At 40.5% G+C, this 16,706-nt stretch overlaps 2 protein-coding genes and 1 pseudogene across 2 annotated transcripts in view; 1 reads left to right on the top strand and 2 right to left on the bottom strand.

The window, feature by feature from the left end:
* The window catches only part of LOC117817031 (leptin receptor overlapping transcript-like 1), a 762,389-nt gene that overhangs the window by 120,751 nt on the left and 624,932 nt on the right, over nt 1-16,706 (bottom strand). The window lies entirely within an intron of this gene.
* Nucleotides 5,515-11,766, bottom strand: LOC117817020 (WD40 repeat-containing protein SMU1). Its single transcript, XM_034689462.1, has 12 exons — nt 11,634-11,766; nt 9,981-10,191; nt 9,626-9,778; nt 8,890-9,000; nt 8,627-8,755; nt 8,425-8,544; nt 8,195-8,311; nt 7,907-8,034; nt 7,695-7,821; nt 7,427-7,594; nt 7,149-7,301; nt 5,515-6,520 (listed from the first exon to the last, which is right to left on the bottom strand). Exons 1-12 carry the CDS (start codon nt 11,657-11,659, stop codon nt 6,422-6,424), a joined length of 1,542 nt encoding a protein of 513 aa, XP_034545353.1. The 5' UTR covers nt 11,660-11,766; the 3' UTR covers nt 5,515-6,421.
* Nucleotides 14,203-14,321, top strand: LOC117818125 (annotated as a pseudogene).

A 16,706-nucleotide genomic window follows, 5' to 3' on the forward strand; every position in this document is an offset into this window, starting at 1 on the left:
ACCTTTCATAATTTTTCACGTCAGACATGAAATTTTCACTTTTTCATGTTTTTTCACTTCAGAAGCGAATTCTTCACTTTTTCATGTTTTTTCACTTCAGAAGCGAATTCTTCACTTTTTCATGTTTTTTGCTTCAAACGTGAAATTTTCACTTTTTTCATGTTTTTTGCTTCAGAAGCGAAATTTTCACTTTTTCATGTTTTTTCACGTCAGACATGAAATTTTCACTTTTTCATGTTTTTTCACTTCAGAAGCGAAATTTTCACTTTTTCATGTTTTTTCACGTCAGACATGAAATTTTCACTTTTTCATGTTTTTTCACTTCAGAAGCGAAATTTTCACTTTTTCATGTTTTTTGCTTCAGAAGTGAAATTTTCACTTTTTCATGTTTTTTTGCTTCAGACATGAAATTTTCACTTTTTCATGTCTTTTCACTTCAGACATGAAATTTTCACTTTTTCATGTTTTTTCACTTCAGACATGAAATTTTCACTTTTCATGTTTTTTTGCTTCAGACATGACATTTTCACTTTTTCATGTTTTTTCACGTCAGAAGCAAAATTTTCACTTTTTCATGTTTTTTGCTTCAGAAGCAAAATTTTTTTTTTTTTAATGTTTCTATTTTAGAAGCAAAATTTTCACCTTTTCACTATTCCACTTCAGACATGAATTTTTCACCTTTTCGTGTTTTTTCAACGTCAGACATGAAATTTTCATATATAAATTTTCAGAGGCAAAATTGTTGTCCTATCAATAAAAAGAATCAGTGTATTTGACCTCACAATTTGAACTACTGCTAGTCCCTGCACAGTATAATGCAGAGAGAGAATCCAGTTTCTCTGCACAACATTTCTGAAAATATTAAAGAAGCAAGATTTAAAATGTATTTTTAGTCGTCAGAAAGCAAAAGGCAATATGTGCACAGTGTTTATCACTTAGTCAAAGATGTGTTTGTTGTGAGTCTGTGCCAGCAGCAGATTGAGTTTGTCTGTATTAGTATAAAGGTTAACTTATACAGTATGTGGTGCCTCAGAGTCAGAGGCACATAAATCAGATCAGGGTCTAGACTTAGTGCTGAATTATCAGATAGTTTGCAGGTTGGTTTAATGCTTTGTTATGTGGGTTTATATCAGACAAATTAGTGGATCACACTGATCCTCATGTTCCCTTTAAAACTTGATAAGCTGCTGCAGGACCACCTGAGCTGACCAAATAAACCCACATGATCAAAGCACCTGAAACTATTTCACACTGATATCCAGCCCCTGTCTGATTAACATTCTGTATAATCCCCGTACATACGTGGGACCGTCTCCTTGGCCGCTGACCGACTCTTTTTGACCTTAGGTTTGGTTTTCTTAACCACCTTCGGCTTCTTGGGGATGAGTTTGGATTTCTTCAGGATCTTTTTGGGCTTCTTTGCTACCTTAATGCTCCTGGTTGTTCTCCTTTCTAAAAAATAACAAACCATTTCATGCATCATAGAAAGTTTGCAAACGTCGAGACCAAGAAGAAGAAATATGCTCACTTTTCAGAAGTAGCATGGGAGGATAGATGGCGGCCACATATCTGTCTGTTATTAAAGTTGTACCAACAGCTAACAGCAGGTTGGATTAGCTCAACATAAAGAGGTGGGGGAAATAACTGTCTCTTAAAGAAATGGTGCTTGGTCTCCCTCTCTTACAGTGGAGCCAATGCAAAGCTGTCTTAAACCTGCATTCTTTGCAACAGCCTGCAGGGGGCGACACCATTGTTTGGGGAAAAGAACAGAATTGAGTTTGTATGTAAGTCTAAAGAAGATTGTGTCCACCTCTAACTTGATTTATGACCTCAGAGCTTAATGACTTTATAGTCTTCATTCCTAGTTCCAAAACTTCCTCACAGCAACATACTTATTCAGTAAATTATGGACCCATTAAGATTAAATAGATGCAGAGCATGGCATACTTCAGAGCATAGCTAACCTTCTGTTTACAGCAAAAAATAACATTCAGATTTTTATCACAGTGAACTGAAGATGCACCTTTTTAACAAACTGATGAAAAGTGGTTAAAATTCATCCTCAGACGTCCAAAAATAGTCTTTCATGGCTCCAAATATCTACATCTGTAACGGCCAAAATGCAAAACACAAGAATCCAAAACAGTAGTCTGCAGCTTAGTGGTTGACATCCCTTTGGCAAAGTCCCTTTCTTGTATAAACTCCATGCTTTGTCCAAGAAGATAATCCAGCATCCTAAACATCCACAATTTACAGTTTATACACAAACTGAAATCTTTAGATGTGCTGCAGGGTTTCATTTGTATTTTGAGGACGAGGATGTACGTTTCCCCATGTTTAAAGTCTGACACTGAGCTATATCAATTCTTTATATTGAACTTTTTTAAGCTTAATAATCCATCACTTCAGGATAAAAACACAGCCATCGGCACAAACCTGAGACTGAAATCATGTAACTCCTGCCAGACTGGAGGTTTTGGCTTTAGAGGTTTACATGTGTTTATACATCAAGCACTTGGCTGCAGATACAGCTTCACTTCACTGTACCACTGAATGTATGTCTGTATGAGAGACTTAAAGAGAGTGTTAGAGTTGTGTGAGGACTCTTGTTCCTCTGTTTTGGTCTTTTTTTTGGTCTGAGGAATCACACAGACCATCTGGTTTCCATCAGTAGAAAACACACCGCGTGTGGAACATCCTCCCCCAACCCTCGGACACTGACTCTCTGACCGCAGATATGCAGAGACCCACAGAGCTCTGAACACTCTCAAATCTATTACTCTTAAAAACTGAGTCTTAATGATTCCTTTACATGATGCTGTTCAGTTTCTGGTGTCTTTCTCAGGAGTTCTTAATCTGTGATGGTTTGCAGCTTGATGTGGATGCACCGACTGACATCTGACCTTTGACATACTTTGCTTTTGTTGGAGAGATGCCAGAAATTGTTCTTATCCCTTGAACACCAGAAGCTCTGAAATTGTTGAGATCTGTTGCATCTAGCAAACTGACTTTCCAAATTAAAGGTCTGGTTTTTGTTGCTCTCAGGGGACGGTTTGCCTGATAAGTCTACCAGCATGGCTGTTTCTGTTTATGGGAAAAGTAATGAGACATTTAAAACCAGGCATTTATTTGTCTGGCTGTAAAAAGGACCGCTTTAACAGATAAGCATGGCTGCTCTTTCCAAAAAAAAAACCAGGAGCAAAAATTAATTAAAGGCATGAAATAATCCACCCATAAAGACATTTAAATATGCTGTAAAAGGGTTCATTTATAAAACTGAGCATTATTGAACACAACACAACCAGCTTTAAAACTCCAACATGATAACATCCACTCACCTAACTCCAGAGGACCTTCTTCTTCCTCCTCCTTTACATCCTCTGCATCTTTCCTGGGAACCTTTTTCTCTTTATCTGCATCTTTACTCAGATGTCCAGTAGTTGTGGTTGTTGGAGGTTCAGTTGTTGACTTACTGTCAGTGGAGTTGGTCTTCCCTGTAGATAAAAGGCTCTCAGTTGTAGTGAATGCTGCATCTAAAGCCACAGTAGTTGAGTCATTACCAGGTGAGGATGAGGTGAGGTGCAAAGATCCACAGCACAGACATAAAAGCATGAAGAGGTGCACAGCTCCTGCCATAGTCACTTTTCCCTGCAGAAATGCTCTTACACTGAACACTCATTCAACCTCTCTGGCATGCTGTGCAGCACTGTGGTGCAAAAACAACTTCCGGGCAGGGACCTACAAAATAAGAGCGTGGGGAAAGGATGTGTTTAGTGGATTTTGGTAATGACTTATCCTTTTAGTGTCTTTTACAGGAAGGAAATTCAATAACTTTTGGAAAAAAAAGTAAAGGTATATTTGTTGCAACACTGGAGAAAACATTTACCAACAACAATTATGAACACCTGTTGCTGCCCTACCTCTGCTACAGGGTGCCCACCTGTCAATCAAGTCGGCCATGCCCTTATTTGGGCAAAACTTATAAGTTTAATATCTTTAAAATACATAGTTATAAAAAACTTCACCCCGTACAGTGTGTGCTGATGGAAGAATTAGCTATTCAGACCCAAACTGTTGTTTTGAACCAGGCTGTAAACATGTTTATTTCTGCTGTAAAGATCGTCCTCTTTGAATGGGTGTGTATGTGGTTTCCTGTGTTTCTGCAGCCAGCCTCTAGTGGACGCTCGATGAACTGCAGGTTTTAAGCACCTCTGCATGGGCTTCATATTTCAAGACCAGAGGATGCCACTTGTTATTAACGCAGTCATGCAAAAGGCATGCAGAAGGTCACTATCACAGTCATTGTGTGGCTCTTAAATAAAGCTTGTAGTGTTAGCTAAGAATGGCACCGGGTGCTGGGTGCTGGGTGCTGGGTGGGGTCATCCCTATGTTCACACATTTCTAGGACATTTTCAAAATGAGGTCTTGTGTTCCTACATTTCCTTTCAATGTAAGCCCTATCCTCCCACAAGATGTTTTGGAAGCACTTTATAGTAAATGAATGAATGAATGAGTCATCACCGAAACGGACTCAAGTGCAATATTTCCCCAATCCAGTTCATCCTTCTCTTCTTACATGTGCAATACGTCTTTCTACCCATCTTCCCAGTTCTGTTCTGTACATTGTTCATACCTCGGCTACAAGTCTGTGCACAATTTCACCGCTTCATTGGTTTTGGAAATATTTGTATATTTACTTATTTAGTTGTGTATATATGTTGGAAGATATGCTTATTTTTACCTCTTTAATTTCAATTGCTAATAACTTTTTAAGAATTTCTATTTCATAGGCTCTTGTTTGCTTTATACTCTTTTGCACTGTGTGCTTTGCTGCTGTAACACTTCAATTTTCCCGTTGTGGGACGAATAAAGGATATGTTATATCTAGCAGCAGAATGTGGGAACTTAGGGTTGTGGGAACATAGGCACGCTCCCCACTGGGTCAACTTAGAATTTAATTCTCTCATGCATCTGGTTTTCCTGAATAACATCGGTTTTAAAACATTTGGCTTACAACAAGCTGTCACATTTCAAGTTTTGGATGACAGAGTCTTCAATCTAGATGTTGTAGTTTTTATAAAGGAGGTGACTACAGATGCAAAGCTAGTCTGTTACCCCTCAAAACAAACTGAGTCATTGCAACAGAATCATGCTTTTATTTTTGAAGTCTTATTGAAACTGGGCACTGGTCATTTGCTGACTCTATAGTCATTTCTGCAGACTTACTGTACCAACAGCCATCTGACCAGAGTTTACTCAAGGATTAAACTCAGTTGGACAGAGGCAGAGTGCATGGCTGGAAATATTCTAATCTGATTGTTTCATGCCTGAAGTCTCCAGAGACCTTTACTCTGGCTGTATACTGACATCTGGTGTCCTTATTAATAAAACCATCTCTAAATCTATTGTATCTCATAGTGTTGTGTTTCATTTCCCAGGTCGCCTAGAAGAACTCTAATGTTGACCATATTTCATTCTGTTAACACAATGTAAAGAATCACAACTCACAAACAGTTCTGGTTAAACAGCTTTAATGTTAAAGATCAGACATATTGTACATCCAGAAAATGCATGTGTTCAAAGTGGGAGAAATTGTTAAATTGAGTGTTGTGTGATTTTCTGTGACAGAACCACAAAACATGTCAGTTAACAGAAACATATGAAAGTGATTTTGGCGGATGCTTTTAGAAAAAGACAGAAAAAAACAAACAAATTCAACCACAAACTATTTAACCAGGTCTTCTTGAAAAAAACAAAAAGGCAAATAAAAAATATATTTACAAAAGAGAGGAATATTCAAAAGAAGAATCCTCTTTACACTCCTCACACTTAAACTCCTAAAGCTCCCCTCTTTAAGCTTCTTCTGGTGAAGTCTGTGAATGCCTGTAGAGCTTGAATGTTAGCCAGCAGAGCCTCGTTTGTTTTAACTGGAACCAAAAATAAATCTAGGATGAATTAAAAACACTTTTTCAGTCTGGAGGATTATGAAGGCGCCTTTCTTATATGTGTCCTAATGTGTGAAATAAATACAAAGTATTGGTTTCAGTTGTGTCTTTGACCTCCTGCTGCAAAAACATGACTTTACAATTCATGCACATCATTAAAAAAGCAGATTGTGTTGATAAATAATTTCCTTAAGGCGCATTAAGAACAGATCCTCAGATCTACAGGTTCAGTTAAACCAGGTTCTGCTGTGCAAACACTTCTGACTCAGGAGCAGATGTTTGATTGAAAGCTGCAGCTGGTGATTTGTAAAACTTGTGGTGTAATAAGTGAGAACATAGTTCACAGTGATCTGAAACATGTGTTTCACTGCATGCTGTAAAACAACAAGAACTAACAAAACCTCCAGAGTGTTATTCAGAGTGAGGAGAGAAGATGAGGAGCAAGAACGTCTAATGTCAGTCTCAGGATGGACTCGTCAAGGCTTCCAGAGCTTCAGCAGGCCGTCTTCACTGTAGGTGCCGATCATGTTCTGATGGGGGTGGTGGGCGATGCCGATCACGTCCTTTTCATGGACCTGGAGGGAGGAAGAGGATGAGAAGAGCAAGAGGATACATCTTTAAAATCAAGCAGCTGTGTATTTGAAAGCTGAAAACATCACTCTTCATCATTTTAGAAGTAGAAAACTGTAAGCTCTCAGTTTAAGTGTTTTGCAGGTGTGTTTTTCACATGTGTTAGTAGCCTGGCTGAAGGTTTTGACTGCTTGGCAATCATGCATTTTAACATGAAAGTGTAAGTATTGTGCACAAGTGTTTGCAGAGGGATCTGTAAATATGCTGCCCTCCTTGCATGGTAGAACAAAAATTATTCATGCAAGAGAAGCGGTCCACAAAAAGATGGTAATCCATGAATTGAAATGACTATACAGGTGCTTCATACTGTGTTAAACAAGCAGAGTAGCCACCAAGAGTTAAGCAGCTAATGCAGCGGTTTGACCTGATTTGAAGCAAAGATCGTGTAAGGTTAGACTTGTCTCTGTCTCTTCTTGTTTATAAAGCTATTACATAAGCAAGAGAACAGAGCTTCACTCTCACTTTTAAGATTTAAGATCAAAACTTGAGTCAGAACTCTTCAGAGCAGAAGCAGACGAGAGAATACTCTGTGATGGGTTTTTTTGAACACTTTGATGAAGAGCAGCAACGTACCGTCAGCGTTCTCTCCAGTTTGCCGGTGACTGTGCTGAAGCAGTAAAGCACAAAGTCTTCTCCCACGCAGTAGATCCACTCGCCACGGGGCGACAGAGTGCAGCACACAAAGTCACCGCCTTCCCTCTTACCGGAGCTGAAACTCCTCACGATCTGTGTGGTGCATTCAGACACAAACAGAGCAGGTGGGTTAGAAAAGACCTACACTAGTCTCTACTTCTCTGTGGAACATCATGATCTGAATCTCTGCTGGACTGTTCAGTGCAGATTGAACCCACCTGTCCCTGCATGTTCATGATGACCACAGTGTTGGAGCGGTTACACACGACAAAGTGCTCTGGGTTCTTTGGCAGCAGGACGACGTTGTTCACTGTGATGTCTGTCCCGGCTGACGTGCCCAGAGGCTTGAAGGTGTTCGAGCACTCGGTGGTCTTCATGTTCCAAACCTGAAGCGGGGCGAGACACGGGGAAGGTGAGATACTGGTCGGACACGGACACAAAGGTCGCATCAGGGCATGTAGAAGTTGCAAAAGCAGAAACTCTCACCTTGACTGTCCCGTCTGAGGACGCGCTGATGATGTGGTGGCCGTCGGGAGTGAAGGTTGCTTCGTTTACAAATGAGGAGTGACCACGGAACTCTTTGAGGGTTTTACCCGACTTCAGACCGTGGACTCTGCAGCAAAGAAGAAAGGATGATTTAGGGAGCTATTCTTATGATGAACAAAAAGGTGAAGATGTGAGGTCACAGCTTAGTTTACCTGATCGTCTGGTCAAAGGAGGCGCTGAGGAGCTGACTGCTGTCTTTACAGAAACTGACGCACGTTACTCCTTTACTGTGAGCTCGTTCAAACCTCCTCAGACACTGACCGCTCTGGATCTTCCACACCTAAACACACAAACACAACACAAATACAGTTTTACATTACATGTTTTTGCAAAGGATTATGCATGACATGTTAGAGTTATCACTTCAGGAATATTGTTTCTCTGCATCAGAAAAGGAAGAAGCAATTTGCAAAATTGGGAGCATATTCTTTCTCCTCTACCTTGATCTTTCCATCCTGAGCTCCGGTTGCCAACATCTCTGAGTCCCGACTGAAGCACATGCACAGCACAGCATCGTCCATCATCATGAAGTTATCCTGAGCCTGGTACTTAAGATCCTGTGGGACGTTGAGTAGACGTTTTTATGTAGAAGATGTTTTGAAGTATAAGCGTGGGAAAAGTGGGCGTCTTTAACTACGCAACATCTTATTAGAAATGAGAGATGTGTTACCTTTCTGATTTTGCCAGTGGTGAAGTTCCACACCTCGATGAAGCCGTCCACAGACCCAGTGACCAGATACTGACCATCGGGGGAGAAGCGGGAACACTCCACATGAGATTTCTGTCCAAACTGCACAGAGAAGAAGAACGAGTCACGTCAAACTGCTCACCTGAAGTACACTAAAGAAGGCTTTCAAAGCTGCTTTCTGTACCTTGATGTGTCTGCAGAGCTGCGTGGGGAATCTCTCCTCCTCCACGTCCTTGACGGCAGCTTTACCTCTGAACAAATCAATTGTCATACCAGGAGGCAGGAGACCCTGATGCTGCTGCCACTTCAGAGACTGGAGGAGAAGAAGGCAGACAGAGGAGAACATCTTTATCAGAGCTTCATTTGGATGAAATAAGCAGATCTGGGGTTGAATGTCTTTTCTTAAGACTGAAAATCCTGACAGGTGCAGGTTTTAGGACGGCGTACCTGTCCCAGCAGAGCCATGAGACGAGAGGGCGGTACCACGCTGACCTCTCCTGCCAGGGCCTGTGCGATGGCTGCCCGCCGCTTCTCTTTACTGCTGCCGTCTGGGTACGCCTGGAGAGCAAGAAACACAATCAATGGATATATCAACAGACTGTTTCAATTTCCTCTTTATGGCATTTAAAACGTGAATTAATTTGTAGAGCACTTATTAAAACCGGCTTTACACGAACACAGAGCAAAGAAACAAAACAGTTATGAATGAGTAAAAAAAAGGAGCCCAGAGAAGAAAGAGGAGCAACGTATGAATCATGGTTATGAGGAAAATAACAAAGCTATGAATAACTTAAAGTTCCTCCACGTTTCAGTATGATGTTTCTGTGAGGATGAGGAGTCCACAGCTGCATGTTGTGCAAGAGTAAAGTTTACCAAAGCGTTTTATCCTTTTCACTGGAAGAGGTTGAATTTCTTTAGAAGTGACTGTTGAGTTTGAGTTATTTTTCCAGCCTCTGCATCCAAATTCTCGTGTTATGAGAACAAACTGTTCACTGCAGTATGCGGTTAATGAAGCCCTCACGCTGCAGAAAATGTTCCTCCTTTGTTTATTAGTAATATAAAACAGAGGAATAAATAATGTGCTCTAAAGTCACCTCTTAGTCGAGCTATAAAATCTAAGTGCAGAGTCAGAGTCTGGATCAGGTCGGTGAATAAGGTTTGAACAGTCTTTGTTTGGACTCACCTCTCTGGGGTCGAAGTAAGAGCGAGCGAGCAGGTTCTCCAGGTGGATGTATCTCTCTGGTTGGGTCTGTTTCAGCATGATCATGGGGTCGGTCTGCCTGAGGAGGGAACGGGCTGCACCCAGCTCTCTCAACTCGATCAGCTCCAGCACAACCTAAAGAGGAAACAACACAGACGATGACAGTCAGGGGACATGTGACTTCAGGACTGATACACCAGGTTGAGTAAAAAACATTGTCAACATTTTTCAAGGAATGGAACAAAAAGGCATTCAAGCAATCATACGACTCTGAAAGACTGGACTGGAACGGATGCACTGGGGATGAAAAGCTTTGAACGACAGTCACACATCTCACCTGTTCATAAAGGTCAATGAGGGTCTTATCTGGCAGCTTGAGGGACTGGATGGCCTGCAGGACGGTGTCCCAGTGGCCACTGTTTATGTCCGCCACAAAGCTCTCGATACTGTCCACAGTGTTCAGAGACACCGTGGTCTCCTCCTGCAGGGTGGCCAGAGTCCGGTGCAGACTGTTCTCCTTCAGGTACTGCATGATCAGACGGATCACGCTGGTGGGAACAGAAAAGACACCAGTCATTTGAAAGCTCTGAGATAGCTGAGTGCAGATATTCAGATTAAATTGTGTTCAACAAAGAAGCTGTTGAATGTTTATAAATCAGTAAAATATGATAAAATACTGAGAATTGAGAGACTTTTATAACACCTCTTAAATGAAGAGTTAACATCAGTCGACATGACAGGAAGAACGAGTAAAGAACTCTAACGGGCTGGTCTGTGAAATCTTGGATTTGATTCAATACTATCAACATAGACTGAAGTAAAGTTTCACTTTCTTAAACTGTGATGTGTCTCAATCTGTAGGATTCTTATCTTTTTTTGCAGAAAGAAACAAACTATATAAAGATCATAGTTTATCTTCCAATTAGACTATTTTATTTATTTATCTATTTTTTAAGGTTTAACAATGATTTATTGCTCTACTGTTTCTTCACTTTATTCTGTTTAATTTGCATTTATTCTTTTTAATCTTTTGCGTTGAATTTTCTGTTTGCATCGTTAGAAATCCTGCACTCCTCTCTGTCTGTTAAAGGTTTATTTTGTCTTCTGAATCCTGCATGCTTTGTTTGTTAAAGCACTTTGTAAACATTTGTGCTATATAAATAAAGTTATTATTATTATTTTGCACTTGTCAGTCCTGATTTTAACCTCAGTTATTCATCATTTTGTTTTACTTCTAGTTGAATCATTAATGATGCACATCAGTGGGGGAAATATTTGCCAATAAAATTTTTAACACACAGATACTTTAGGATTAAAATATTAATAATTTAGAGCTTTCACAGAGGGGAATTTGTCTTGATTTTTAGGTGCAAAAATTATGAACACAGGAGTAAATATGCACAAATCTGTAATAATAACATGTACAGCTGTGCAGAAAATGAAGGGTGTAATGTGTATTTGACAGAATAGTGCACTTTATATTATTAATATAACAATAGTACCATGATCTTTAAGGTCCTGAAAATTCAAATAAGTTCATAAATGTGTCCCTATGATTACTGCGAATACTGCATGAATTTCTGTAACTTAAAAAACTCTTTTAATGTATATTTATCAACCTTACCTCCTGATCAGAGTACAATCTGTGACATCTAGCTGTGCAAAGGCTACGTGCACTGACGTTACTGTTAGCTGTTTAAGCTACTTTATCCCTTTAACTTCCCTTTAGATCCAAATAAAAACATGTAAAAGTATAACACTTTAATATCGGACTCGTGTTCAACATTTTTGTTGAAGAAAAGTAGAAAAAATCTATAGAAATATGAGCTTTCTGAGTTAGCTTTTAGCTTAGCATAGTGCTAACGGTAGTGCACTGCAGTCCAGGATGAACTAGGCCTCACTCACAGAACACTGTCATTAAATGTGTTTTTAGTTGAGAATTTATGTCAGAAATTATAAAGCATTAAGAGTTATTGACTAGAATACTTACTCTGCGGATTCGACCTCCAAAGACATGATGTTTATCTCAAATATTAGCCTCACAAGTCACTTCAATCTGCAGCAAAGGGAGAGGAACACGCAGCAGGTCGACGCATACACGGAAGTAGTGGGAGGAGTCACGGGCCCTTCAAAATAAAAGGCTCATTTTCATTGAGGTAGTAAATAACACCTCAAATACCTTAAAGCAAGTATAAAATGTTTTTCCATGTAAAGGAGATATATTTGTGTTTATTTAACAAGTTAAAATAAGGATTTCAATAGAATAGGGCTAATGTATAGAAAGATGTCATGGTTGATTTTAGGGTTTCCATGCCAAATGTTAGTTTCTGTTCATCCTCATCAGTATTTTTTATCATATATATGTATCATGGGCAACAAATGGGGTTGTTATCCTTGAGGTTAGTTCTACTACTATGGTAGCGTCTGCACTTCTCTGTGCAGTGGTCTGCTGGGGAGCAGGGAGCACATGGGACAGAAAAAGACTGAATGAACTGGTCAGGAGGGCCAGGTTTGCCCTAGATTGTCACCTGGACTCCATAGAGGAGGCGGGTGAGAGGAGGATTTTAGCCAAGCTGACATCTATCATGGACAATCCCTCTCACCCCCTGCAGGAGACTGTGGGGTCTCTGAGCAGCTCCTTCAGCAGCAGACTGAATAAAAGTATCTTATCTTATCTTTCAACTTAACTTTATCTTGCCCACTTTACGGCCTCATTGTGGTTATTATATATTATAATTATACATCAATTGTTTCCAGGTATTTTTTGTGGGTAAGTTATGTTTGTATAACTGTTGTTTATACTAGCACTGCTGTGAAAAGCTTCTTCCATCATTGGTTTAAAAGAGCAAAAATATAGGCTACCCCTGAAATCGGGGCTTAAGGTGGAGACAAGGGAATGAATCTCATTGTAGGCTGTGGTGTTGTTTCTATTTCCGTCTTTATGAAGTCAAAGCATAGAAAAGTCCCCTTACATGTTTTCAGTAAGAGGGACTTCAATGCATTTGTAATGAGTCCTGTAAAGTACAGTGTGCACAGTCATACTCATCTTCTTTTGTGCTCCACCATTATTTTCCCCACAATGATCAACAGAGGGCGCTACCTGCACACCTATACCTCTGAAGCCCTCTTGACTCTCTTCCCTCTGCCAGTGAAGGTCTTTCAAGGTTATGATGATGATGATGATACTCAGAGCAGCACCACTTCAGTCTGCAGTCCCATGGCCTAGGTTTGATTGTTTTGGGCAATCATGACACAATCCCACTGTAAGCCTAGTCCACATTGGAAATGAATTTGGCACCAGGAACACAGCAGACCGTGTTTTCCTTTGCAGATGGAGAAATAAATTGGGAAGCGATGAGGAGAAGCACAGAGGACGGGGATAAGAGGAAGAGCTGTGCTTTCGCACAGTGCAGTCATGAATGTATTAACACAAGAGCAGAAAGGACACGTCTATATAATTTTGTCGTCTGCTGGCATGACAATGCAGAGGCTGTTTGGAGAACGCTTACCAAGGAGGGAGACGCCACCATGCTGGAAGAATGACAGCAGAACAAAAGGCTGTAATGTAATCACTCCATCCTTCCTGGGAAAAACAAAGACAATTTTAAATGTATGTGAGGCGCCATTCTTCGTGTGCTTTGAATTTACCCTTTTAACCCCTAATTACAACACATTACCACCACAAAGACATTTAGCGGTTCTTTGGTGTGTCTGGAGGAAAACAAACACTTTCAAGCACAAACAAAAATTCCCCCTGCTCCCTGACAGAGGGGGGCAGTCTGACTAAGTGTCTGGCATCCAAAGTCTTTCAAACAATGATTCTCACAATGTGGTTTTATTCCAAAAAGTACTTTCACAATGTGTTAATTGTTCGCACACTGAAATAACCAAACCCTGACTCTCATGAACTAAACCCAGTTGACTGTTTTGCAGAAATCAAACATTTATCTCCAGTTTGCTGCTTCTGAATCACATTCTTTATTAACTACAGACAAATCAGCATTTCTGGCACGATCCTCACAAACCCCAATCTCTTGTGTTCTCATGGAAACCATTTAAAATGCTAAAATGAAATGACCACTTGGCCACAGTGAATAGTCACCGCTCTGAGAATGATAACAAATCAAGGCAAAGAGCCATGGGCAACTTGTTTGTGAGATGAATAGATGAATGAATCAATAGGTGACAACACTGCAGGGAGAAAATGATGAGGGTGAGGAGGGGGAGGAAGAGCTCCTAGGGATTTGTGCAAGACTGGATTTGTCATGACAGGCATTTTTTTCCAGGAAGGGAGAACACTGTCTGTGATGGGGAGAGGATCCTATTACAGAATATCCTGATACCGTGACACTAGACAGCTGTCCTCTTTTCTAATTGTAGTCGCCCTAAGATAACAAAATGTCAGATAACCACAGTTGTTTCTTTTGTAAGAGCTGACATGGATGCATTTTTTGAAAAAAAGGAAAAAGGGAAACACCATGGGAATATTAAGTGATTTTATTTGAAAGCTAGGGTAGGCGTTAATGTTTTCATTTACTGTATGTTCTCTTTTTAATTATCTATACATCCTTACCACCCTGAACACGCCCGATCTCGTCCAATCCCAGAAGCTAAGCAGGGTCGGGCCTAGTTAGTACTTGGATGGGAGACCGCCTGGGAATACCAGGTGCTATAAGCTTATTTCAGTTCAGTCAGACAACTCACGTTTAAATTGTTTATTGTAGCAGCAAATACATATTACATGTCTGACGCCCAGGCTCCGGCCTCATCACTCCCTGCAGATAAGTTTATATGCAGACATTGAGGAGTGATGAGCAAAATATGCTGAACACACCCCGGAGCCTGCAGGTGGATGCTGGGGTGGCGGTGGAGATGAAAGAATATGCAGCAATAGGAATGCAGGACAGCAGAGGCGTTGACAGGCAGAGGGAGAGATGAGAGATTTTCCCGGTTTAAATAGACCGCTAAATTGAGAGGCAGAGGGCGGGATTGGATGATGATTATGAGAGTGGGACATGTGACATGTGTATAGCAGTGCAGCTCAAGTTGTCTGCCTGAACTAGCCCGCACTCCATTAGCAGCAGCAGCTCAGTCCATAGGGACTTGGCTTGGGAATTGGAGGGTTGACGGTTCAAGTCCCAGAGTGGACAAAGTTTGGCAAGTGGACTGGTGAGATGCTGGTTCATTTGCCTGGGCACTGCCGAGGTGCCCTTGAGCAAGGCACCAAACCCCCAACTGCTCGTGTGGCGCTGGTTGATGGCAGCCTCCACACTCTGACATCTCTCCTAAGCATGTCCATTGCATGTTTGTGCATGATTGTATGTATAACAAACTATGTGTGTATGTAGCATGATCAAAAAAAGAGCATGAGTAAATATTTGAATTTCCCCCATGGGGATTAATCAAATAAAGCACATTTACCTTGAGATGCAATCACAAAGGAACCAGGTAAGCCTGTCCAATTCATTAATCTACCTTGCATCACATAATTTGTTGTTCTACATATTCACCAACCTGCATGCATGCAAATGAGCATACGCTTTCTAAAAAACAAAGTGATCAAATAAGTTGCACGATAGTAGCTGCAGAACTCAACTGAATTAACACCGTATGAAAATGATGCTCCGCCCCCCTAGGCTTTATTTTCTTTCAAACTCCCAAAACCTGAAGTGTAGTTGACTTTGATGCATGCGCATTATTTTATTTTTGTTCTTAGCCACCTTTCAACAGCCCATAATCTTCATTGTCCTGTACTTTACAAAAGAAGCCTCCTGTAGCGCCTTAAAAAAAAGACAGGCTTTCTCTCCAGCATGACAGCAAACAGTCAGCACACTGACAGTCTGTCAGAGAGAGCCACATGAGACATAGCCTCTGATGCTTGCCTGTGACTCATAGTTGCTTTTTGGGCATCTAGCTTGAAGAAAGAGGCAATCCCTAACAAACAGGGACGTGTGGTCACCAAGGCTCCTCTCCTCAAAGCTCCCTCATAGACTAATCCTGCCTGCAGCAGTATGCAGCGCACGTTTATGTTCAGAGAAAAGCCTCAAGGGAAGCCGGAAATCTTGCTCACTCTTGCAGGTTTTCTTCACAGTTGCCGACCACAGGTTTCATAAAAACATGAAATTATGGCACCTATAGGCAATTTACAGCACATCATCTCTTACAATGAAGGCTGCAGGTTTCATTTAAACACACTTACAAGAAAAGGGCATAAAGATAATCATTACCTTTCTGCAGTGTTGTTACTTTCTACCTTTTCATGTGTGTTTAAAGAGAAGAAGGAAGACTCAGTGTGCTGAGGAGTAAAAAAGGAAAGCAACACATAGGAGGAATAGAAATGCTTTCTTTTATCACACCTGAGATTAAACTTCCTTCCTTTTTAATTGGGATAAAAACAAAGATTCACTCTAAACTAATCTTTGTAACGTCTTGTCAGTTAAAAACAGATTACAGGTGTGCTGTACGATGAGTTTTATGAAATGTTTTTCATGCAGTCTAATCTGCAGCTAAGCCCGGCACATTACTGAACACTTTGGTGCACCCAAACATGTAAAAGGATGGTTTTCAGATGAGTATTTTATAACTCAGATTCAACCCTGGATTGTTGGATCTGCTTGTTTATTACATAAAAAAGGAAACACATGGACTGAAGCAATCATGACATGAAGAAGAGAACTGATGTCATGAAAAGTGGCTGTTATGGTACAAGGAACACGGAAGGGTCATATCTGCAGCGTGATTAATAAAGTCAGACACAAATGTTTCTTCCTTTTTTTGCAGAATCATAAATATAACAATGGAAAGGGTGTTTCATTTTTAACAGAGCAACACATGAAAAACAGTTAAGCTGTAATAAACTTAACCTGCAATATTTAAAATATATGATTTAAAAAATATGTATTTCCTTTTGCTCTCTTTCTCAATAGAGCTTGCTTGACTCACACAATGGAGATAGTGTTGTGCTCTGACTTGTGCTGTCTCTGGGGGCAGTCCTGTTATTCTGTTTATAACGTGCAAGATAGAAAATACTCTTCCCTCCCAAACGTCTACAGTTGGTGCACAC

Source organism: Notolabrus celidotus, chromosome 8 (assembly GCF_009762535.1).
Source record: "Notolabrus celidotus isolate fNotCel1 chromosome 8, fNotCel1.pri, whole genome shotgun sequence".
Lineage (NCBI taxonomy): Eukaryota > Metazoa > Chordata > Actinopteri > Labriformes > Labridae > Notolabrus > Notolabrus celidotus.